General features: G+C 36.0%; 1 protein-coding gene across 1 annotated transcript in view; it reads right to left on the bottom strand.

The window, feature by feature from the left end:
- The window catches only part of EYS (eyes shut homolog), a 1,660,061-nt gene that overhangs the window by 1,272,042 nt on the left and 360,478 nt on the right, over positions 1–27,541 (bottom strand). Inside the window, 1 exon segment of the mRNA XM_065888819.1 lies at positions 23,105–23,204. Within this exon segment, the coding sequence (XP_065744891.1) occupies positions 23,105–23,204 (100 nt within the window).

Genomic DNA, 27,541 nt, shown 5'->3' with positions numbered 1-27,541 from the left:
AGAACAAGGATATTATTAGGAAATATATAACTAATTCAGGTATTAAATGCCATAAGCTTGAATTCTGCAGTAGGCATTCTCCAGGAAAAAAGAACAAGAGTGTTTGGAGTTTCCAGGAAGAAGAGGCTCATGAGCAAAGTTATAGGCACACGTGTGGTAAGGCATTTGTGCACTGAAGGATGGGCTACAAGCAAGACAGCACTTGCTACATGTTCTCTCATACTTCTGGAGACTAGAAGTCTGAAATCAAGGTGTGAGTAGGCTCTGTTCTTTCTGAAGGCTCTACTGGAGGATCCTTCTTTTCTGGCTTTGATGGTTGCTGGCAATCCTTGGCATTCCTTGGTTTGTGGCTGCATCCCTCCAATCTCTGTCTCTGTCTTCACAGGGCCTTCTCTGCTGTGTGTCTGTTTTCTCTTCTTATAAGGGCACCAGTCTTTGGATTGGTACCCACACTACTCCACTATGACCTTGTGTTCAGTAACTACACCTGCAAAGACCCTCTTTCCAAATAAGGGCACATTCACAGGTACCAAGGGTTAGAACTTCATCATATATTTTGGGGGGGATGCAATTCAACCCTCAACCCTAAACAGCAAATAACTTATTTGCTTACTTTTTCACATTTAGTAAGTTTGGCTGCTACCATGTGGGTGGAGTGTAGGTTATTATGAAGCCACAGACTTCCTTCAGAGAGGCCTTAATGAAATAAATGATCTTGTAGGGTCTCCAGCAGCCCTGAGAGTTCATGACTCCATGAAGATGAGCATCCAACATTCAGGGAGATGTAGGTCCTGGAGGGAGTGATTTAAAGGAGCAATGGACACACCATGCTTCACTGTTAGGGAGTAGAAACTCAAGGAGGCTGAGGGGCGTCCAAAGAAGGCTTAGTGGAGCCAGACACACTCTTGTTAAGAATGGATCAACATCCCATCCCTGAGAGGTCCAGAGGTCATGCTGGGTTTCTGGTCCGTGCTGAGAGCACCCATTGTTAATACAATGCCTGTGGAGACATGTGGCTTAGGATGCCCCAGAGCTGGATCTGAGTTGCCTGAGCCTGGTTCAGAGCTGCTTCTTGTGGTGACTATTCTATTGAAGACCCATGCATGACTCAAGTTGGTTACCAGGGGTAGGAAGAGCAATCAAGGATGCTTCCACAGGACAGCTCACACCCTGGGTAATATGATTAGAAAATACTATTCGAATCATCACTAGAATCTATCATTAGAAAACCACTAAAATCTGCATGATTAGAATATATCAAATATTACTAACTATAAATTAACATGATTCCTTTTGAGAACAAACGTATCAATTTATTCAATCTAATGTGTCAGCAGTTTCCTCCCTTGTCCCACAAGGGAGTCATTACTGAATATTTGCGAGGATCTCAAAGACATGCTCTATTTAGTATCATATTTCATAACATAATTTTACTGTAACTCCTCCTATGTTTTCCGTTGTGTGCCCCCTTCCCCTGTCTGAGCTGTATGACACCTTGTTGGCCCATCAAGGAGCCACTCACTCATAGGTAGAACAGGTGCTTTCTCATTTCTTTTATAGGTCTATAATATAAGGTCACGGTCCAGGAAGTATGCTAAGTCCATGCTATATGCCCTAGCCCTCACTTGACAGGACATTTTATAGGCATGGACATTCACCAGAGGTTGAGGTCTTTCTGTTACTGCATCCCTTTCAGACAGAAGTATATTTACTTATAATAAAATGTCCAAAACTAGTGTGTCTTATACAGCAGCGGTCCCCAAATTTTTGGAACCGGGGACCAGTTTCTTGGAAGACAATTTTTCAACGGACAGGGGTGGGTAGAGGGGTACAGTTCAGGAGGTAATGTGAATGATGGGGAGTGATGGGGGCGGCAGATGAAGCTTTGCTCACTCAGTCACCACTCACCTCCTGCTGTGCAGCCCGGTTCATAACAGGCCACATGTATACCTGTTGGGGACCCCTGTTATACAGGACAGATGTTTCTTTCTCTTTCTCATAAAAGAAGTCTGGGGGTAAGTAATCTGTGGCTATTATGGGGCTTCTCTAGAAACCTTCTTCCTTCCTCAGTTCATCTACTCTACCATCCTGGGACACAGTTTCCATCTTCAAAGACTCCTCATGGTCTAATATGGTTGCTGGTGCTCAGCCATCATGTCCAAGTTCCAGGCAGCAGAAAAAGCAAAGTTGAAGGGCAGAAATAGCACATCTCCCAACTGGGTCAGCCACCTTTAAGGAATATCCCTGGAATCCCATCCAGCACTTCTTAGTAATTCTTAACTAAAGAATTAAGAAACAATAGATCCTGGCCAGCAACTGATATTTTTGCCCAAGTATCTTCCTCAGACTGTGCTTCTTCACTAAGAAAAATGATAATAATTAAACCTCACCAGAGAAGATATACAGATGGCAAGCAAACATATGAAAATATGCTGTACATCACATGTCATCAAGGACATACAAATTAAAACAACTGTGAGATACCACTTAACATGTATTAAAATGGCCAAAATACAAAAACACTGACAACACCAAATGCTGGTGAGGATGTGCAACAACAGGAACTCTCATTCACTGATGGTGCGAATGAAAAATGGCACAGCTACTTGCTAGACAGTTTGGCAGTTTAAATAAACATACTTTTGTCATATGACCCAGTAATCAAGTTCCTTGGTATTCATCTAAAGGAACTGAAAACTTGTGTCCATATGAAAACCTTCACACAGATGTTTATAGCAGCTATATTCATAATCGCCAAAAGTTGAAAACAACTCAAGATGTCCTTGATTAAGTGAATGAATTAATATAATGATACATCCAGACAATGGAATATTATGCATTACTATAGAGAAATGAGCTCTCAAGCCACAAAACGATTTGGAGAAACCTTGAATGAATATTACTTAATGAAAGAAGTCAACCTGAAAAATCTACACACTGTGTGACTCCAACTATATGACATTCTGGAAGAGAGGAAACTATATGGAGACAATAAAATTATTAGCAGTTGCCGGAGATTAATGAGGAGAGAAGGACTAATAGGCAGAGCACAGAGGATTTTTCAGGCAATGAAAATACTTTGTATGATACTATAATGCTGAATACATTTGTTCAAACACATAGAAGAGAGAGCACAGTCCAAAAGTCTACCTAACACTTTGGAAATACTGTCAGGAACCAAGTACCCATTCAGATATCTCTGACTAAGCCATCACCATATGGACTGTTCCAGCCTTCCTCACTTATTTATTTACAATGTTTTTCTCTGACAGTAAGCAGGTTGGTTCCCATTATCTACAATTTATTTACTTACTTGTTCAACCCTAGTAATTTCATCCAATCATCTAATACCACTGGCCATATTCTAGTATAGTATAATAAATACGTGCATGTAGGGTACGAGGTAGAAGTCAATGCCATTTTTTTCCTGTATAAATACCTACTTATTCCATTACAATTTGCTAAAAAAACTTGCATTTTCCTGTTGAATTGCTTCAGATCCTTTGTTGAAAATGAACTAATTGTTTAAGTATGATTCTATTTCTGGAATCTCATTTCACTTTCATTGATCAATTTTTCTCCCTCCCTCCCTCCTTCTCTTCCTTTCTTCCTTTATTTCTGGTAAACTATTCTTTTGTTATTAAGTCATGAAGTCAGATATTATAACTTCCAAAAGACTTGCTCTTTTATTCAGTAGATTGTTTTGCCATAGTAAGTTCATACATTTCCCTATTTTAAATCAAGTTTTCAATTAAAAAATAACACACACACGTGTATTATAGCACACATTGCATTGAATTTATAGATATATTCTTCCAAGGTATGATCAGGTTACATTATTTCCATCTGTATAAATATTTAAAAATTTTTCTCAGCAGTGTTTTACACTGTTCTGCATACACATTCTTAATTTTAATTCAGTCCTAAGTTTCTATGCTTTTGTAGCTTTTGTTTAAGGGCTTTTTAGAAATTTCTATTTTCTAACCTCAACACAAGCCTGATGCTTCGACAGAAGAAAACTTGGAGGAAAGTGTGGATTCTGCATGTAGATGGCATGTACATACTCTGTGGTCATGTGCAGACTGAGCAGGGAAGGACTGTGCCCTCTTCCTGAATCTGGATGAGCTCTGGGAATGGTCTGCCCTATACAAGTGTTACTTACTAATTTTGCAGCAAAGTTCTTAAGAGGCTGGAAGTTTCTTGTTCCTTCCCCCAAACATTTGCTCTAAGAACAAGGTTTCTCAGTATCAGCAGTACTGATATTTTCACCAAATCCTTGTTTGTTGCTGTCTGTTATAAAGTGTTTTATGGTATCCTTTGCCTCCACCTGTAAAGTTTGCTAGGGCTTCACCACAGCTTGGGGGACTTAAAAATCAGAAATTTATTATCTCATGTTTTGGAGGGGCAAGAAATCCAAGATCAAGGTGTTGACAGGTTAGGTTCTTTCTGAGAGCTTTGAAAGAGAATCTGTTCCATGCCTCTCTCCCATTCAATATTCGGATTGCTAGCAGTCTTTGATGTTCCATGGTTTGTAGAAGTATAACCCAAATCTCTGCCTTCATGTTCAGCTGGTGATCTCATTCAGTGTGTGTCTGTTTAAATTTTCCGTTTTGATAAAGACAACAGTCATATGGATTAAGGTCAATCCTACACCAATGTGACTTCATCTTAACTACTTATGACTGAGAGGACCCTATTTCCAAATAAAGTCACATTCTGAGGTACTAGGGGTTAGGACTTCAACATATAAATTTGAGGACACAATTCTACCCATAACATAACCACTAGATACCCCTCTCACCCCTTGAGTCCTGACAACCAAAAATATTTCTAAGGCCTTCCCTGGTAGCGCAGTGGTTGAGAGTCCGCCTGCCGATGCAGGGGACATGGGCTCGTGCCCCAGTCCGGGAGGATCTCACGTGCCGTGGAGTGGCTGGGCCCGTGAGCCATGGCCACTGAGCCTGCGCGTCTGGAGCCTGTGCTCCACAGTGGGAGAGACCACAACAGTGAGAGGCCCGCATACCGGAAAAATAATATATATATATATATATATATATATATATATATATATTTCTAGGATTTGCCAAAGGTCCTCTGGAAGGGCAAATCATCTCTATCTGAGTTCACTGTTTAAAAAATATATATATGATTACCCTTGGACTACCATGTTGTAAAGAAGCCTAAGCTAGTTATATGGAGGGCCACAAGGACAGAAGGGTGGTCAACCAGCCCCAGTTGACCAAAGGGGTAATCAGTGACTATTTTAAGAAATTAAATACCACAATCCAATCTCTGGAAACTATAAATCACACCTCTGATGTGAAAGATATATTCTTTTCATTCACAAATACTCTGCCCCATTGGAATTAGCTTGCAACCCTAGCTTGCAATCTAGGCCATCATTTAAGTTCACATGTCAAAGAAGCTACTTGAATATATTTTCTCTGTTTTAGTGCTTGCATTTGGCTTGTCCTGACTTGGAGGCAATTTGATTAAAAGACAAGTTATCTGCTCACCCACACTGTCAATATACAAAGCTGAGGAGGAAGATACAGTGTAAAACCTGGTCCCCAGTCCTTCTGTGAACCCTGCTCTGCCCTAAGCCCTAAGCAATGACTTTCTTAGCTTCCTTCCTGCCAGACCCATACACTGCTTTGAATTAGTTCCTCTCTACCTTGGAGTGAGAGTTAGGCGTTGTCCTCAAGGTGTTTAGAAGTGTTTTTTTTTCTAGCTGAGGGGGTCTACATGGCTCTGCCTTAACTTACTCTATAGTCTTAACAAAGGATTTTAAAGCCATGCACCCTTGATCTTGCCCGTGAAGCCCAATTTTACTGGCAATATCCTGGATTTGATCATTATCCTGAGCCCATTTTGAAAATCTTTGCCAGACGGAGAGCCTGGAAATAACAATCATATTTATTTTCCAGCACAGCAGTCCTCGGTTAAAAATAGTTTTTCTAAAATCTGGTTGAAAACAGCCTCATCGTTAGCTCATCTCCTTCCCTTCCTAGTTTATCAAAGCCCATTAAACTACACTATTGGGTAATTTCAACATTGTGCCCTGGAATCTTCTTTGCCAAGTCTATGAGGTCATTGTGCATATCTTCTATCTGTCACTTTAGCACGGGTAAGGATCTTGCGAGCTTGTGGTCATACATGATATCCTTCTCCTTGTCAAGCCTCTGATAGTTTCCTCACTGCTCTTCTGGACGTCATTAGAATTGCCTCACTGTCCTTGCATCCTCTTCCCCAAATCTCCCTCATGCCACATTTATTAGGTTTTAGTTATGAGAGCACTTCTAGATAGGAATTTCTGTTTCAATTATCTTTACCTATGGAACAGATCACTGAGCCACATAGAGACTTACAACAACCTGTGCAATTGGTGGGTGGTCCCCACTCTGCATGTTGCTTGCTGTAATCACTGATGAATCAATCTTTTATTACTGTGATATTCACATTCTACTTCTGGTCCTGAATGTATTTTTTCTAAGATGAATATGAAACCGAGCAGGACCCTGTGGTCCTTGCCCCTACCCCTCCTGCCCACTAGTGTCCTCCGCCTGCCTTCTGTCTGTGGAAAAATTTTAGTCAAAGAGTAAATTTGATCAGGAAAGTGAGAAAATGCAGAAGCAAGGAAAACAGTCCAGCAAAACCAAATAATAATAGTATACTCAGTAAGCAAAATCAAGGACCTTTATCTTCTTCTCAAGGGCTCTAGATATAATTCTGAACCACATACTTTGAGCTTTTTTGTAGATGATGAAATCCCCACCAGGTGGAAGAAGTTAACTCCATGATGACTAGACTGTAGCCATGACATAACCTGCCACAATTGCAAGAACTGGCCTCAGAGAAATGGGAACAAATCAACCCTGGAACTGAAGACTAATTGTACTTAAGACAATCAAGATGATGCTGATCAGACGACTGCATGACCAATTTCAAGATGACTGTCAGAGCTGACTGTGCTGTTTCTGCATGTAGCCCCCTCCCTCTGCCTATAAAAAGCTCTTGCCCACTGATTGCCAGGGGTGGGGGAGGGGTGTCAGCCTTTGGACAGGGCTGCGCTGGTTGCTGGCATCCAAAATAAAGCAAACTTTTCTTTCTATCAGCCTTGCCCCTTTATTGGCTTTTGAGAGGTGAGCAGTCTGACCCCACTTTTGGTAACAAATATAGCTTCATCAATTTTTATGCTGTTTTAAAATAATATACATCTATCATTTTTCAACTTATCTATGCCTTTATATTTATGAGTATTCTTGAGACTAATTAAAGTCTAAATAAATTGGACAATGTGAACCTCATTTGATTTTTTTTAACTCATTATCATTCAGTGTAATTATGCTGTGATTATCATTCAATGTAATTATGCTGTGATTGAATTTTTGTCCACCATTTGGCTTTTGTTTTCAATTTGTCCTATTGTTTGTTTCATTTTTATTCTACTTTATATTTTCCTCTTTGCCTTTTTGTTAAATACTTTTATTTAAACAAATTTATTGGTTTTAATCATACCCATACCTATTTACATTATTTTTAAATTGTTTCCATTGGTATAGTCTACTTAGAGTTAATTTGTGCTATTTCACATAAGATATATGAATATCACAACAATATAGTTCCATTTGCCCCATTTGCTATACTATTGTTGTCATATCTATTATATATATTTATGCTATATTTTCCACAATTCAGTGTTGTAAAGTTCACTTGAAACAGTTGTAGTGTTTTAAATAAATTAAGAGAAAAAAAATTATAGATTCTAGTACATTTGCTTAGATATTTCCCATTTTCAAGGCTTTCATGTCTGCTTATAAATCTGAGTTTCCATTTGATGTTATTTCCCTTCAGCTTAAAGAACTTCCTTCAAGATGTCTTAAAGTGAAGGCATTCTAATACTGAAATCTCTCTAGTAACATTTAATTTCATTCTTGGCATTGTGAAGATATTCTGTGTTGCCCTTGCATTCTGTTTTGTTTCTCTAAGTAATGATGCTATTAATTGTGGTATGATGTTAGCATGGCTGAACTAAAATTCCAAATTCTGCATCACTGGTTTGGAAGCAGCTGAAACTACTTAGCTCTTCATATTTTTATTGGTTGCTTTCCGTGGGAAACTTAGAATTTTCCTACATGTGTGCTGTTCAGGCTTTAACCAGGATTAGTACCGTCGTATGAGATCTTAGTGCTCCTTTATATTTTCTTCCCTCTTTTCTTGGGTCACTTTTATGCTATTATGGAAGTCTCAGACTGTCCTCTGACTCTTCACACTTGAAAAATTGTAGCTTTCTACCATTGCTTCCACTGCCCATACAGAGCAGATTGAAGGTGCCCTCAGGTGAGAAGCCATATAAGCACAAATTTTATCCAGTTAGAGTTTCTTTCATTTATGGGTTGACTCCTCTCCAATGTCTGCCTGCTACTGATCACTCTTTAGTGCTTTCAGATAGTTGCTTTTGTAATTTGTTCAGAGTTTACAATTGTCATCTGATGAATGGTTTGTCTATATACTATTCCACTGTCACCAGAGTCTCTAGGATTAATCTTGCCCCTTTTGTGTGTGTCTTCTTAAGTCTAGTTTATCTCATATCTCTGAAAACTCTGATAATTGCCAACATAAAATCTTTACAGTGCATTTTTTCTAATCCCTTTATTCAGTATTATGCTTCTTCTTTCATGAACCAACCTCCTACTGCTATTGTCATGAACCAACCTCCTACTGCTATTGTCATTGCATTCCTTGTGCAATTAACAACCTTCCTATATTTTATTGAATGTAGCCTTTACCTTCTTGCTTCATTGCAACCATCTCCACTGTAGTTATGCCATACTGCTTCCAGCCCTCCTCAGGGCAGCAATTTTGTGTACACCACTGAAACTTCAAGGTCAAGAAGTGGGGCTGAGTTCCACTTATCATTCACTGGTACACACAAAAAAGCAAATTTCCCTTAATTTCCTCAATTCCTGGTTAATCCAACTCTCTTATTCTCTCTACTTCAGCTGCTCAGCACCGATGGAGGAAGATCACACATATCTGAAGACTTATGCCAGCATAAATTTATGATCTCTACCTTTGACTGAACTTCAATACTGCCTAAGTTTTCACAAATGAAGACTTTATTTTTTTTTATTTTTTTTTTTTTGAGAAAAGAGGCAGAACCCAGTAGGATCAGCACGAGTACAATGATAAACTTATTCCTTTAAACAGCAAACCATGGGAGTGGCAAAAATGCAATTGGCCCAGATACATTAGGGATGGGAGCTCTGCCACCTTTGATTGTCTCTCTCTTTAGCTCTCCCCCATTATCTTTCTGCTTCTCCCCTTCTTCAAATTCTTATCTTTCTTCAAACCTCTTCCCCCAGTTTGAGAAACTTTCTGCCAATTTTTGTGGATTACATTTCACATTTCCAATGCCAAACATAGTCTGAGCAGCATTTTCGCAAAGTCCCCTACCTAAATCCTAAGAATGGTCCCTGATTCTGGTTTAGGGAAGATGAAAACTCTAGTCCAAATAGCAGCTCCTATAGAACAATATGGCTACAAGGATCATTTTTCAATGAAAGTCAATGTATCAGCATGCAGGAAAATAGATATTCAATTAAATGTGAAGTATTTTACACTCTCCTTTAATTCTCAATTATATTACTGTTCCTGTCACTCACAGAAAACAACCACACTTCTGAATTCCAGAGAAAATGGATGTCATCAGATGATAACTCCCCCAGATTTCTACCACAATATCTACTCTGACAAATATCTCCATCTTTTCTCTCCATTTGGTTAATTTATTATTTAATGACAGATCTGTTCCTCTTCCTGTCTAAAGCTAATGTTGCCACTAGATTTCTAGATCTTTGTCCTACCACACTGCCCTCTCTCTGTTGATTATTCTCTTTTTCCTAAAGATTTTTTCTTTACACTTGTATTAAGATCATCCCATGAATACACAAAGATTACTAAGTGTGATTGGATCCTGGCAGGAATGAAATTGCCCACTCGAAATAATATATTTGAAGCTATTTTAATAGAAGACTATTTACAAATGGGTGGCAGGTATACAAAAAACCGAAGGACATAGTAGGATCTTTTCTGCCAGTCAGCCTGAGGGGTTGAGTGGATTGTACTTGAACCCAAGACAGGGAGGCTCTGTGGAGACTGAGGCTTGGGAGCAATGTGATGTGGTCGGTGAAGGGGCACAACAGCTCATGGGAACCCACAAATGAAGTGAGGGAATCAACATCGGTGTCCTGCTCCTTTCCTCTTACTTTACAGGGGATCTCATTTGCCAAACTCGAATGAAAGCAAGAGAAATATACATAATATGGTTCAACTTCCTGGACACAGAGTAGATCTGGAAAGCAAACAGGAGATATCCATACACTCCATGAACCAATTAAAATCTCAGAGAAAAAAAAATGTTTCCTTTGTCTCACACTCCTCCCCTTTAGACTTATATATAGCTCCTTCCCCCTGACCTGGCAGACATTCTCAGGGAGTAATCTCATCTTGCTTCCTCCACTTTCTCATTTCATCTATATACCCTCCCCCGCCCCGCTCCAACATCACCAACGACACTAAACTCCACTGAAACTTTTCTTATGAAAGTCTTCAATGCTTCTCTAGTAATACTTTTTTTCTGGGCACTTTTTCACACAAAATCGTACTGGACTGTCCAACAATATTTGACACTTTCTTACCATTTCTTCTTACTGACACCCTCTCTTCTCTTCCTTTTCCTTCTGCTTCTCATGGTATATTTCCTTGTCTATCCATCCCTACATTTTTGATTTTCCTCAGTGCCTGTCTTTCCTTTGTCATTCTTTTCTTTGTCACTTCCTAAATAATGTCTTAGAAACTACAGGCCCTCCAGAACTCTCCTCTCTGCTTCAGGCACACAGATTAGGATGATTCAAGGGAAACTTCTACTTTAATAGTTTAGTCTTGCACACTCAGTATGTCCGAAGCGCTGCTGCTTTTTGTCTTCATTAAACACACGGCTTCTACTCCTGTGGCCCCAGAGCAATAACTCCCTTACCCACCCTGGGTATCTGAGCATGATTTTTTTCTCTTCCTTGCTTTACACTTCTGAACATCATAAAAGCCTAGCCTGTTTGAGTTGTTACCTAAATATCTTCTAAAATCATCCAGTTACTTCAAACGTAGTTTTCATATCTACACTGTAGACAGCAGCTTGATTATTGCAAGCACTTAACATTTTTCTCTATTCCATACGTAACCCTTCTATAAAAGAAAAAGAAGAAATACAGTACAGGATGACCTCTCAAAATGTACATTTGATTAAATCTCCCAGATTTAATGAAACTGCATTGTCCCAAATATTCCTGAGATGGCATTTCTGATTTTGACTGTACCTAATACTCCAACCTCATTGCTCTCAGGGTAACTTTTGGCTTCACTGAACATCTTTGAGCACTTTGAATTCCCATGCTTTCTTTCTCTGGTCGCTCTATGTTACTTTATTTGAATTTTCTTCCTGAAACATTCATAGTATTAAGATATGCATAACAGTTTATGAATCATCAACATGTAGTTCTTTCAATTTGAAGGGAAAAGTCCATTTTCCACATGCTGGAAATGAATTTGTCAACTCATGTGGATAGATTTGATCAATCTGAAAAGCATATATAGTGAAAAGGTGAAAGGATTGAGGACAGGGTGCTGAATAACACCAAAAATTAAGTGTGAGTAATATCCTGAAATCCAAAGAAGGGAATAATTTAAAAAAATAACAGTATCATGACTTTCCAATTTTGCAAAGACTTCAAATTATTATAAGTATGTTGCAAACCATTCTTTATCTGTAATTTTCAACTTAGTCATAATTTTCCCTAGTTGTTAGAGAGTCAAAGGTGTGTTGGTAATTTAATCCTAGGAATTACCAATTTCTTATTGGTAATTCAAATCAAAAGTGATTAGTATAAAATATAGGTTATATTGAAGCCTGTCTCTGAATCTGACAAGCCTGCCATTCTATCATTGCATGTATTAGGTTATCAAGATGGGGTGAATTCTACAACGTCTTATCAGTTGAACTCCATAGCACTTTGAATATAATATGTCCATACTTATCGTTAGTGGCAACATTTTTTCACTTGGTATGCTATTTTACAGAAGATGTAGTCAAATGTAATTGCCCATACAAATTAAATAGTATATAGGTTATAAAGAAAAAGGATAGGGAGTGTCAAACTGATAAATAATAATTCTGATCCATTAATAAGAAATACAATTGAAATCATATAATTAAATAAATATTTGACCAAGGTATGAAATACCACCGAATTCTAAAAACAGAGAAATAAATTAATAAATGAAGCCAAAAGAATCAATTCTCTTTATAACTAATACCCATCCTCAACTCAGGTTCCCTTTATTCTTGCTGTCTAAATGGCCTCAGCATCTAAGTATTTATATCAAACTAAACATTATGATGTCATCACCAAGAAGGTGTCTGATACCGATTGTCAAACCAATATGTACTTCATGTTTCTTGTTTTAATTGAATCTACACAGAACAAATGGGAGACAAGATCATCAACATCAACTATTTTTTTTCAAACTTGTGATTTTACTTTATATTCCTCTCCCCATGGCAGGATACACAAGATTGTTTCAATGGACATTTTCAGTTGGGTTTTCTCTAAGAAAATCTCCCCTTGTTTCCTCTGGGCCTCTCAGTTCTGATAGTCTCTTTTTTCTAAGTTTAAAAAATAATAGTAAAAGGAATTTTGAATAACAAAGCTAGGTTTCAGAAAACCATTGGCCTTTTTTTGGGTCCCAGGGTGTACTTCTTATTTTTGGTTTAATGACATCAATGTTTTACAAAGCTGTAAAAATAATGTAAAATTTTGTACTTCTTTGGAACTTAAAATTGTATCACAATTTATTAATGTTTTGAAGTATCTGAAAATTATCTTGAAGTTAATTTTGATCTTTTAATATTCCATTGAAATAATGAACTATAATTTACCGACCCACACATATTATTGAATCTGGAGGTTGATTTTGATTATTGGTGCATTTAATGGTATAGCAAAACCATCTTGTTGAATCAGCTTTTATTCTTCTGTTGAAATTTGGGTACAAATTTTAAATTATTTTTATGGTGCTTGATATGTTCCTTTAATTTTTTGGGGGGAGGGGAGGAACATCAACTATTAAATGAATATTATTTTCTATTGGATTATTATTATGAACTCAGTACTTTATAGTTCATCCCACTTATCTGACCCCTCCAAAATAATATTCATATTATTACTTTCATTAAAAGAATTAAAGCAAATTGACTTTTTGTTAGTATGGTCAAATTGTCTGTAGTTGCCTTTAAGAAATCTTCAGAACATTAGAGATTGTTGCTTGTATAGCCCTGCTGAAATATGTTGTCCTCCAGGAATGTTTAGTCTTGCTGTGGATTTTTTACTTTACAAGCACTTAAAAATATGTACTTAAATATACTTTCTAATTACAAGTTCCCATCATAAAATGTCTTATCCACAAAACAGCATTATTACTCTGACTTTCAACACACTAAAGCATTTTTGTTGGGCTGAGTTTTCATTCTTTTTTGTTTACTTTCTTTTGCAAACATGGTTAATGGTTGATTACCATTTCTGCTTTTTAAAATCTTAATTGCTACATATTTAGGGACAGGTGTCATTAAACCTTTGCAGACAAGACATTTGCTCAGACAATATTTCTATTCCACTTGCTCATACCTAGCCTTATTAAAATGGCATTCTTATTATTTTAAGCACTTACTTACTTGAGAACCAAATAAGAACTTACATCAAAGCCCTGTTTTCTTTGTGTTAGATTTTGGAAACTTTTATATTCTAGAAAAGAAAGGGTAACAACTTATTTCTCACCACCAATACGTGATGGATACAGAAAGACTATTGCTTTAAGAATGATATATGCAACATTATTTTCTTGTAGAATTCCTTCACTTAATGAAATTCAATATGTAAATGGATCATTTTAAGAATTATAAAATTATCGATACTTTAGTTTCCAGTAAATAATACACTTAAAATTTTGGATTTATCATAATTTTCTAGAGAATCACATTAACTTAGTGTCACTAAATGTTCAATGTAAGCAATTTGAGAGTTATGACCATCTTCATCTACTAAGAAAACACTTCAAATTGTGAAATAGGCTTTGCCTCTTTAAGTGCTTCACAAGCTAATTCTACCAGGAGCAGCAATTTCATTATATGTAGTCATCTTCACAACTTTCCTTTACTTCCATCATATTTCATGGACATTAGTTTTAGAATTTAAAACTGCTGATTGGACAAGAGCTGCCTTACTATTTAGCAATGATTATGGCTTTTAAACAAAGAGTAATAACTAGCATTTGTAAAACATGACCACATGAACAATTGCACTTAATTCTGGAGGGAAGATGAACAAGTGTACTTAGCTCCAGATGTGTGTGCGTATGTGTGTGTAATGATAATTTTCTTTTATATTTCATATGTAAAAGGAAAATTTACACATTGAGGCACGGTTTATCCCTATTTATTTCACACATGGAAACATAAAATGTGCCCACTTAATATACATTTTGCATAGCAAGATAAATTACTATCACTGCATTGTTTGGAAATGTTGGGCACAGAAGGCTCAGTAGAGGGCACTGGAGAGCACTGATCGGCCATGACAGTAGACTAGTGAAGGACAGTAGTGATCATTGGGGATGACTGATTTATATCTTTGTGCTTTAATTAAAATAGAAAATTGTGCTTTCCAAACTTGTAAAACATGTATGTAGTCTATATGTTTCTCTGTTAAATGAAAAGCATTAAGTTCTCTTCAGGAAAATCATAAGAATTACCTCTATGGGAAGGTGAAAACCCATTGGTATTTATTAAAGTTCTCTGTTCATTGCTGAAGAAAAATTCAGTTCAGAATAAACAGAAAAGAAAATAATAAAGGTCTTTACTTCATAAGTAAATTCATTTTTTAATATTTATTTTTTAGGTTCAGTTTTTAAGGCTAGAACTTGCCAGGGAGCCTAGATTAAATCAAAACTAACAACTCATTAACCAGCAGATGAACCCCTCATGGAAGAGGGATTATATAGAGGAATTTATTTTCCCTATTTATTGTGCTTTGTAAAAAACAAAACAAACAAACAAACAAATTCTACAGATTTCAAAAGAGATATACAATATTAAACATTATGAGTGAAAGCTATACTATTTGTGGAGAATCTGTAATTATAATGCTAGAAAATAACACATATAAAAGCACTTCATTATTCAGCTCTCCAGAGTAATAATATAAAGATTTTTCTAATTCTTTTCCATTGTCCCCATAAATGGACTATATAATCACAATTGACCTTTTGGATAAATTCCTTTTTCTAAGTGTGTGTTTTAATAAGTTCTGACTAACAATGAAATATAACCTCTCTAAAGGGCAAAATGTTTGAACTAGGGTATTATCTTAAAATAAACTATACCTTACAAATTCACATATGTGGTAAACAGTAACTATACATATTTTTTAGATTTAAAAAAAATCTTATACATTTATAAATTCACATTTATATGTATTATTTTTTCTGGCATAAATTTGACTCAGGATGGAACAATTATAATATTAATTTAGTACAGTGGAGGAGAATTATATATTTCCTATAAAAAGAAAGACCTTGTACATTACTTTAACAAAATATATGTTACCACAGGTAAAGAACCAAGAGATGAAACATGGACTATACCAACAGAAAGCCAGAACACGTAGCTTACAAAATAGGTTATTTGAGTAATTTTCTATACCAAGTGTCAGCAAACATTTTCTGAAAGAGCCAGATAATTAATAATTTAGGTTTTGCAGTTAAATGCAGTCTAAATCCTGACTGAAACAGCCAATAAGAGTACACAAAAGGATGTGAGTGGTAGTCATGAGATGTACAAAGAGGGAGAGGTTCGAACATCCCCCACGGGACAGTTTGTTAACTGGGTCTAGTCAATACACAAAACTGACCTTACTGAATTATTGACTCAACTAAATATTTACTAAACTTAATCTCACTATTTTAATGTTTTTGCTGTTTTTTTTTTTGTATATGTTCTTTTCATTTCTTTTTGAAATAGATTGTGCAATTGCTAACAGACTTAGAACAATCAGAGAATAATTACTAAATTTTTTTAAAAAATACAAAAATTTCACATAGAAACTGAATTTATAACTACATTACACAGAGTTTTTGAAAAATATTTTTATCCATGGGATTTTTAAAAATTAATTTTGATGATATTTTCAAGGACTACTTTATGTTCATTAAAGGAGTAATTCTTAGAGTAAAGTATGTTAGTGTTATAAAGGAGAAACCCTTTTTAATTTTAGTGACCTAACACAAAACAAACTTTTCTGTTTCTTTGTTGTTTTTTCACTCAGAACATGGGAATGTTCTTGGCCCATGGATGTCTTTCTACATGAGAATTTATTTAGAGACCTATGGTCTTCTGGCTCTTCTCTCTAGTTTTTCAGACATCTCATTTCCAACAAGAATGAAGAAGAAGAAAGGGAATGAAAGGCACTGCTTTGTTCATTGCAGCATTATTTACAACAGCCAAGCCATGGAAATGACCTAAATGTCCACAGACAGAGGAATGGATAAAGAAGATGTGGTACATATACACTATGGAATATTACTCAGCTATAAAAAGAATGAAATAATGCCATTTGCAGCAACATGGATGACCCTAAAGATTATCATGCTAAGTGAAGTAAGTCAGACAGGGAAAGACAAATATCATATGATATTACTTGTGGAATCTAAAATATGATACATATGAATATATTTATGAAACAAGAACAGGCTCACAGATATAGAGAACAGACTTATGGTTGCCAAGAGTGATGGGGTAGGGGAGGGAAAGTTTAGGAATTTGGAATTAAAAGATACAAACTATTATATAGAGAATGGATAAACAGTAAGGTCCTACTGTATAGCACAGGGAACTATATTCAGTATCCTGTGATAAACCATAATGGAAAAGAATATAAAAAGGAATATATATATGACTGAGTCACTTGCTATACAATAGAAATTAAATGCAATATTGTAAATCAACTATACTTCAATAAACTTTTTAAAAAGGGAGTGAAAGATTTATAGGATATTTTTATGGATCAGACTGCAAGATAAAAATTTCCATTTTCTATTGTTCAGAACTCATTCACATGATCTCATGTATATGCAGGATAATTAAGCTTGTGCCAGAAAAGGAAAGTAAGAGCCAAGCAGACAGATTCTGATACAAGTTTCCTAGCTGACAGATGTATAAAAATATAAAATGATTTAGAAATTATCAAAATTATGTTTTTATATAGTATAATATATTTATAGTATAAATTTTACCACATTACATGATTATAAGAAAAATATTATATACACTATTAGGCATATTTGTTTTATAATAGTTTAACTTTGTTTTTGCTTTTTTTGTTTTGTCCTGTTATATTTATGGCTTTTTGTGAAAGGTCATTAAACATTTTAATGTGTTTTACAAATGTAAGTCACTGACATTAACTGGAAAATTATTTTCTTTTGTTTTCTTCAGTATAATTAGTGAATTAAAATACTTAGTACAGGCAGACCTCTGAGATATTGTGGGTTTGGTTCCAGACCACCACAATAAGTGTAAATCACAATAAAGCATGTTCACACAAATTTTTCTGGTTTCCCAATGCACATAAAAGTTATGTTTACATGATACTGTAGACTATTAATTGTGCAATAGCATTATGTCTAAAAAATGTACATGCATACCTTAATTAAAATATACTTTATTTCTAAAAAATTCAAACCATCATCTGAGCATTTAACAGGTTATAATCTTTCTGCTGGTGAAGGGTCTTGCCTCAATGCTGATGGCTGCTGACTGATCAGGGCGGTGGCTGCTGAAGGTTGGGGTGGCTGCAGCAACTTCTTAAAACAGGATCATGAAGTTTACCGCATCAACTGACTTTCTTTTCTGAGCGATTTCTCTGTAGCATATAATTCTGTTTGATAGCAGTTTACCCACAGTAGAACTTCTTTCAAAACTGGAGTCAAATCTCTCAAAACTTGCTACTATTCTTATCAATTAGGTTTACATAATATTCTAAATCTTTTGTTGTCTTTGACAATCTTCACAGTGTCTTCACCAGGAGTAGATTCCATCTCAAGAACAGTTTTTTTTAGTTTTATTTTTTTTGCTCATCCATAAGAAGCAACTCCTCATGTATTCAAGTTTTACCATGAGATTGCAGCAATTCAGTCACATCTTCAGGCTCCACATCTTCTAATTCTAGTTCTCTTGCTGTTTCCACTGCATCTACATTTCCTTCCTCCACTGAAGTCTTGATCCCTGCAAAGTCATCCAGGAGGGTTGGAATTGACATCTTCCAAACTCCTATTAATGTTAATGTTTTGACCTCTTCCCATGAATCATGAATGTTCTCAGTGACATCTAGAATGGTGAATTCTTTGTTCAATTAACTTTTTTCAATTAGGTTTTCAATTAACTCTGCCAAGACCCATCAGAGGGATCACTATCTATGGCACCTATAGTCTTACAAAAATGTATGTCTTAAATCATGAGACCTGAAAGTCAAAATGACTCCTTGATCCATGGGCTGCAGAAAGGATGCTGTGTAAGCAGGCATGAAAACCATTCATCCCACTGTTCATCTCCATCGGAGCTCTTGGGTGACCAGGTGCACTGTCAATGAACAGTGATATTTTGAAAGAAATCTTTTTTTTCCTGAGCAGTAGTCCTTAACAGTGAGCTTAAAATATTCAGTAAACCATGTTGTAAACAGATGTACTGTCATGCAAACTTTGTTGTTCCATTTACAGAGCACAGACAGAAGAGATTTAGCATAATTCTCAAGGGCCCTAGGATTTTCAGAATGGTGAATGAGCACTGGCTTCCAGTGAAGTCACAAACTACGTTAACCCCTAACAACAGTATCAGCCTGTCCTTTGAAGCTTTGAAACCAGGCACTGACTTCTCCTCTCTAGCTATGAATGTCCTAGATGGCATCTTCCAAAAGAAGGCTGTTTTGACAAAGTTGAAAACATGTTGTTTGGGGTAGCCACCCTCATGAATTATCTTAGCTAAATTTTCTGGATAACTTGCTGCAGCTTCTACATCAGCACTTGCTGCTTCACCTTGCACTTTTATGTTATGGAGATAACTTCTCTCCTTTGACTACATGAACTAACCTCTGCTAGCTTCAAGCTTTCCTTCTATATCTTCCGACTTCTCTCAGCCTTCACAAAATAGAAGAGAGTTAATAAGGCCTTGTTCTGGATTAGACTTTGGCTTAAGAGAATGTTGTGGCTGGTTTGATCTTATATCCAGACTACTAAAACTTTCCCCATATCAGCAATAAGGCTGTTTCATCTTCTTATCATTTGTGTGTTCACCAGAGTAGCACATTTAACTTCCTTCTAGAACTTTTCCACTGCATCCACAACTTGGATTTTTGGTGTAAGAGGCCTAGCTTTCAGCCTTTCTCAGTTTTCAACATGCCTTCCTCACTGAGGTTAATTATTTCTAGCTTTTGATTTAAAGGAAGAGATACATGACTCTTCCTTTCACTTGAACACTTAGAGGTTATTAATTGGCCTAATTTCAATATTGTTGTGTCTCAGGGTATAGGGAGGCCTGAGGAGAGGAAGAGAAACTAGGGAATGGCTAGTCAGTGGAATAGTCAGAACACACACAATATTTACTGATTAAGTTCACCTTCTTATATTTGTGCAATTCTTGGAGCCCCAAAACAATGATAATAGTAACATCAAAGATCACTAATCACAGCTCATCATAACAAATACAACAACAATGAAAAGCTTGAAATATTTCCAGAATTACCAAATTGTGACACAGAGTCACAAAGTGAGCAAATGCTGTTAGAAAAATGGTGCCAATAGACTTGCTTACACAGGGATGACACAAACCTTCATTTTGGGAAAAATGCAATATTTGTGAATAGCAATAAAACAAGATATGACTGTAGTCATTTCTATAATAGTCACAGATATTAATCAAAATAAAATTGTGTATATAAAATGTTAAACCATTTAGGATTACCTAAAATGACTATGTTTTACATATTTTCTGTTTTCTTCAAGTGTAAATTATTTTGAATTAGAAATCATTTATTTGTAATCATTCATTTCTTCATTAAACGTCTTTATTTTAGAATAGTTTTAGATTTACTTAAACATCACAAAGATAGTGAAGAGAAACTGGACACTGCAACCAGTTTCCTCTACTATAAACATCTTGTGCTATTATGTTATGTTTTTCACAACTAATGAACTGATATTGATACATAATTTTTAATTAAATCCCATATTTGATCTGGATTTCCTTAGTTTTGACCTAATGCCATTTTCCTTTCCAGGATCCAACCCAGAATACCTCACTACTTTCAGTCATCATGTCTCCTGAGAGTTCCTCAGACTTTCCTTGTTTTTGACACCTTAACAGTTGTAAGGAGTATTAACCAGGAATTTTGTAGAGTGTCCCTCAATTGGGACTTCTCTGATGGTTTTCTCATGGTTAGACTGGGGCAATATGATTTCAAGCTGAAGATCATAAAGATAAAGTGACATTCTCGTTACCTCATATTGAAAGTTTTGCTATTAACATGACTTATCACTGTTGATATTAACTTTGATCACTTGGCTTAGGCAGTTTTTGTCAGATTTCTGCTCTGAAAAGTTACTCTCCCCCTACACCCCATTTCCATACTGTACTCTATGGAAGGTAGTCACTAGTTACAGCACAAACTTAAGGGGTGGGAAGTTATGTTCAACCTCTTTGAGTGCAAAGTATCCGTCCAAATTATTTAGAATAATTCTGTATAGAAGATGTGTCTATTCTTCCTATTTATTCACTTATATATTCTATCATTTACTTTTATCAGTGTGGACTCATGAGTATTTATTTTATAATTTGGATAATAAACCAATACTCCTGTATTTTGCTGCTCAAATGATTCTGGTCATTAAGAGCATCTTCAGTTGGCTCCTGTGTTCCTTTGAGATACTTTCATGGTTTTGTTTTCTGAGTACTTCATTGCTTTCTAGTATTATAAAATTCTCCATGCCCATTTGTACATTCCATGTCATAGTCCCAGAATCAGCTAGATCTCTAAGGAGATCTGGTTCCTTTCACTGAGAATGACATAAGAAACACATATTTAAGCACTGGGAAAACTTTGTTATTTTTAAAATAAAATCTAAGTATTTTATTGATTGAGGTTGTTTCAACTATTCTCTATGCGTCTTTAAAGATATATAAATAAATATGTATTCAATTCTACTACCCAAACATTATAAAATATTACCTACTGTATAGATTTTACATATATATGTTAGAAAATTATTTAAAATTACAATTAAACACTTGAAGAATGTTAATTTCCAGAAGGCAATGTGGCATTTATATGATTTATCTCATTTAATTCACATTCAAATCAACGAGGTAACTATTTTTTATCTCCGTTTAACAAATAAGAACACTGCAATTTAGTGAGTTTAAATATATACTAAATATTTGAAGCTAGTCAAGCAATCATATATTTGATTAATGATTATAGAAGATACTCTCTAAGAAAATTAGGTACAACATATAAGAATATCTCAGTTGATAATGTAAAGCTGAGCAGCATGGTGGTTAATTGTATATTAACTTGACTGGGCCATAGGCTGCCCAGATTAAATATTTTTTCTGGTGTGTCTGTAAGGGTGCTCCCTGATGAGATTAGCATTTGAATCAGTGGACCCAGTAAAGTAGATTATCCTCCCATCTACTGAGTGAGCATTATTCAATCTGCTGAGGGTCTGAGTAGAACAAAAAATGAAGGAAGGGAAAATGTGTTCCTTTTCTACCTGCCTGCTTGAGCTGGGACATTGGTTTTCTCCTGCACTTGGACTGGGATTCACACCACTGGCTCCCCTGATTCCCAGGGCTTCAAATCAGACTGGAATTTCACCACCACTTTCCTGGGTCTCAGTTCACAGACAGCAGATCATGGCACTATATCTTATCATGGAGATTCATTATGAGGAACTGGCCCACACAGTAATGAAGGATGAAAGCTGTCATGATCATGTCTGTCTGAGTAAGTATATAGTTATAGATATATAGATATAACTCCCATTGTTTCTGTTTCTCTGGAGAACCCTGAATGACACAGTTTTTAAATTCCATGGCATAGAAAAATATACTAAAGTTCAAGGAAGTATCCAGTGATTGACTTTCTGTATACTAGTTTGCACAAAAATGTATCAAAACATATATTTTAGGGCTTCCCTGGTGGTGCAGTGGTTGAGAGTCCGCCTGCCGATGCAGGGGACACGGGTTTGTGCCCCGGTCCAGGAAGATCCCACATGCCGTGTAGCGGCTGGGCCCGTGAGCCATTGGCCGCTGAGTCTGCGCGTCCGGAGCCTGTGCTCCACAACAGGAGAGGCCACAACAATGAGAGGCCTGCGTACCATAAAAACCCAAAACAAAACAAAACAAAAACATATATTTTACAGGGAAAACCATACATTTTACTTTTGAAAAAAAATATAACTCCTTGGCTGAAGCTAAAAACGTATCATCAAAGTTGAAACAAAATTAAAAGTATCAGTTAATGACTCACTCTATGTTAAGCACAATATAGCTATATTCAAAAATCAGATAAATCGTTACTTTAGAAAGAAAGAAAAAGAAAACCTTGACAATTTCATGAGAAATTGAATAATAGGAACAATATTTCAAATATAACATGATAGCTTGCTTATATTCTTCCTTACTTTTTATTTTACCATTTGCTTGTAAGATGGTCTTTCTAATAGAAAACTAAGAAACTTGACTGTTTTAGTGGGTATATAAACAAAGCTCATTTCACTCTCATTTCTGCCTAAGGGATAATTGGTTGGTCACTTTAAAAGCTGACTTTAAGGAAATGAAGGCCCCATGATGTTGTTGGGAGACTGAAATGAGACCAGACAAGAGACATAAATGCTCTTTAAAGTTAATTATGTTTGCTTTTTCTTCTCTCTCAGTGGTCATTACCTTTAAATGGAGCCACGCATTGACAGGAATGATTACCAGCATGGTCAATGCAAGTAGCTCCATTCTTGCGGGGATGTGAAGCGCACTCATCTACATCTATCTATTTCATATCTTGTACCTTTGAAAAAAGTTAACAGATTTTAAGTTTCAATAAGTCAAACAGGTGCCAGGTTATAATTCTTAAATTTGCTCAAGCATTTTAACCCTAAAGGGGATGATGTTTGAGATGAAATTCATCAGATAAGAATGCCACATATACTAGTGTCAGGGTTCACCTTACTACAGACTGCAACAACTTCTCTTGGAATTACTAAATGCAGACTAATTGCTGAGGTGGTGGATAAAGACTGCTTAGATGTGAACTAATTTATCTTCTGATATGGAGTCTAGAGGTAGAATAGATGTTTCAGGTTATTGAAATGCAAATCAAATGTTAGGCTAAAGGAAATTTAAAGAGGAACAAAAAGGAAGTACTAGTGAATCAATAACATCCTGACATATGTCCCCCAGGGTGAAATGCTCTTTATAAAGGCACAGTTTTCAAATGGTACTTACCAATTAAGCCAGTGGGACAGATGCATTTGAATTTATCCATGAATTCTGTAGATGTAGTGCTCTGGAGGCAAGATGATGAATCACATTTCGTTCTATTAATTTCATAAAGCAGGACTATATGGAAAGAAAGGAAAACAGAAATGTCCAGTCACTATATAGCCCTAATATTTCCTTTTAACTATTCTGCAGTGCAGATTTTCTATTAGTGCTCCACCTACAACTGTGTTGCTAAAACTGACTTTTCATATTATATCACTTGCATTGTTTGTCAGTTTGCAGAGAGTTAAAAAATGTAGCCTAAACTGACACTGAATTGATTATTGAATTCTGACAACTAATTTTTTGCCAATATTTAACAAAAATAGAAAAAAGTGACATTCACACATAACACATTGTACTTATAAATTAGATGAGTGGAAATCTTCCTAATATTATTAAATATTTTTTCTCTAATATGGTGAAATGAATCTGGGTTGGAGAAAAATTACTGTTACATATATCTAAATAGGAAAGAGCATGAGTAATTAAATAGAAAATCTATTTGCATTACTATTTTCACTGACAAAATAAAACATTAGAACATCAAGTTAAAGTGAAGAAAAGGTGAACACTAACACTAAAAATGAATTTAAATCCACTGATTAATAGTTAACATGAGGGCATCCCTGGTGGTGCAGTGGTTGAGAGTCTGCCTGCCGATGCAAGGGACATGGGTTCGTGCCCCGGTCCGGGAAGATCCCACATGCCACGGAGCGGCTAGGCCCGTGAGCCATGGCCACTGAGCCTGCGCGTCTGGAGCCTGTGCTCCGCAACGGGAGAGGACACAACAGTGAGACGCCCGCGTACCGCAAAAAAAAAAAAAATTAACATGAAATTAAAATGAATAATAAATGAAAACTTTGTTTATACCTTAAAAATATTTATTTGGTAATTTGCCTTATGCATCAACTTTGTGAAAAAAATATGGCACATTTAAAAACCTGGTTTGTTCTTTGTAGTCAAGGATATACCAAAATTCATCTCTCCAGAAGACCTTGCTATCTGTCATGTAATTTTAAATCTTCTCAAGTTTTTGTTCATGATAAATAGTACATTAAGTTTATATAAGTGGCCACATATTTCCTGAAGATTATTATTCTTAAGAAGGTTAACCACATAAAACCAGTCTCTTAGGTTTAATAGGAAAAAAAAAAAAACACTGTTGGATTCATGGTTTTCAAAACAAATATGACTTTCTCATTGCCTAAAAGTTATGCAGTACTTTTATTTCTCAATCATTCTCATAGAAGTAGAATTAGGAACAGTTCGTGAGTTAGATATTGAGCAACATTTTAACTTGTAATGATGGCAGTTAGATGGTATGTGCTTGCATATAAGGAAAGTATTAAGAGTTCTGCTACTTTTTCCAACCTTGGAAAGTAAATGTCTATTATTAGCATTTCCTCCTAATGTAAAACACACACACACAGACACACACACACAACTACATAAATATTTTAACACATCACAGTTCATCAAAATAAGTGATATACTGTATTGACAAGGACTCCTGTTAAGAGTTACCATGTTACTATGGTAACAGAGAGTGTGGTGTAAAAAAAAATTACAACTTTTAAACATAAGTGTAATGGAGTTACAGCTAATAATTCTAAAAAACTGGCTCATTTACAAAAGCAAAATATTCATTCAACTCTAAATATATCTATTTCTGTGATGATGTGAAGATGTAGTAAGATAATCCAAGCAGGTATTCTATGTTCAAATATTCTCCTGGAAAAAATTAATATGCATGTGTATGAGATGAATTGTATCTTCTAAAAATAAAGAATTACTTCCACCTTAAATTAACATTTGATTATCATAATTTTGGTTAGCAGGTGTGCCCACCCTGAAATCCATTCTGACACAGGCAGGAAAATGTGTGAAGATCAACACAAGTGTTCCCATTTGCCCAGGCATCACTTAGGCACTCATCTACTTCAATCTCACAGTCTCAGTTAGAAACAAGCCAAGGATTTACTTCATTATAAACATGTCAGTGATGGAACTTACAACTGAGTCTAACATTATGTTCAGAATATATGAGATTTTCAATGTGTCTGCAAAAAATCAACACATTGCCTAATGCTATTAACTAGACTTTTACTCTTTCTGTTTTTGTTCTGACGGGACTGCAACTGTAGCTTGATTCTCATCTCAGTGAACCTAGGAGAGTTCAAAAAGTCCGTTATCTTCTTAAAATTAAACTCATATATGACTGTTTATACATAACTGTACGGTGTTAATCAAGTTGACTTTCCTTTGATGTATTTTCCTTCAAAAACTGTCTGTTATACATACTGACATGCTTGTTTCTTTAAATTACTGTTGGTTCACAAATTGGCCTCAGTACACAGAGGGTAAGGAGAAATCAAAGAAAGAGGCAGATCTTTCCAGATTGGAAGGCAGCAGGTTTAATACGCAAGGGAACTCACTTATGAGGCTTGTCTTGTGTGCCACAAGATGACTAGATTTCAGCACTCACCCACCAGAATCTTAAAAGTTTATATAGAGGCTGTAACTGGGTCTAGTGCAGATGGTCTTAACAGCACCTTACTCTCTCAAGGCTTCATCCTTGAAACAGCTCCTAATGTGGGAATAGTTGACAGATTATACATTTCTAGGACAGGGGAGGGGATGAGGGGCCTCTGATTGCCTGGGTCCAGTTCTCTGGTCAACCGGCAGTCACATCCTCTTGATGACTTCTTCCAATGATTAATGTAAGCTAAATTATTCTCATTTTCAAAAATTACTTTAGATATTTCCTATGAGAAAAAGATGATAAAGGGCTTCCCTGGTGGTACAGTGGTTGAGAATCTGCCTGCCAATGCAGGGGACACGGGTTCGAGCCCTGGTCTGGGAAGATCCCACATGCTGTGGAGCAAATAGGCCCATGAGCCACAACTACTGAGCCTGCACGTCTGGAGCCTGTGCTCTGCAACAAGAGAGGCCATGATAGTGAGAGGCCCGTGCACCACGATAAAGAGTGGCCCCCGCTCACCGCAACTAGAGAAAACTCTTGCACAGAAATGAAGACCCAACACAGCCAAAAAATAAATACATTAATTAATTAATTTTTAAAAATAGATGATATGTTTTTAGCAAAAATTTTTAAGGATAGAACATGTAGTGAGATTTGTCTTCTGTTTACTTGTGGTACTCATCATCTGAACTTCCTTGTACCTGGAGAATTATCTACTCAATGACTCTTTGATAAAGTTAGAGACCAGCTCTCAATATAGAAGGTGAAAATGCAAGATATTTTCTTTCCCAGTCTCAGATACCCCTAAATGTGAATATGCAACATAAAGTTGGCTAGTATCATGGACCCACCATGAGATTTGAAAAGATGCTGGTGATGGATGAAAACGGGGAAGGATAATTCATTTTTTCTGCAGGTGGCAGCATCAGGACAATCACCCAGTTTTCAAGTGCCCCAGCATCTGTGTTCCTCAGTGTCAGGACATCCCTCCCATGGATGCTGTGATAGTAGACAGTGTGTCCTTGTCTGCTATCTGGCTTCCCTTGTTCATGTCAGATTTTCAAATCTGGTTCTAGATATTAACTTTAGCAGACAAAACCTCCAAAACAGCTGCTATAAATATCAATATATTAAAAGTATTATAGGAAACTACATTTAAATAATTAAATTAAAATAGAATGACAAAGACACAATAAACATGGGATTCCAACAGGGAAATAAAAACTATAAAATAAAGGGAAATTCTATACTTGAAAATTCAAATAACTGAAGAAAACAGTTTTCTAATTGGGCTTAATAGCAGATGTTATGGGCAGAATAAATAATCAGTGAATTTGAAGATAGATCAGTAGAAATTACAT

Source organism: Phocoena phocoena, chromosome 12 (assembly GCF_963924675.1).
Source record: "Phocoena phocoena chromosome 12, mPhoPho1.1, whole genome shotgun sequence".
NCBI lineage: Eukaryota > Metazoa > Chordata > Mammalia > Artiodactyla > Phocoenidae > Phocoena > Phocoena phocoena.
Note: the sequence above shows the minus strand (reverse complement) of the source record. Positions and strands in the feature narration are given on the sequence as shown.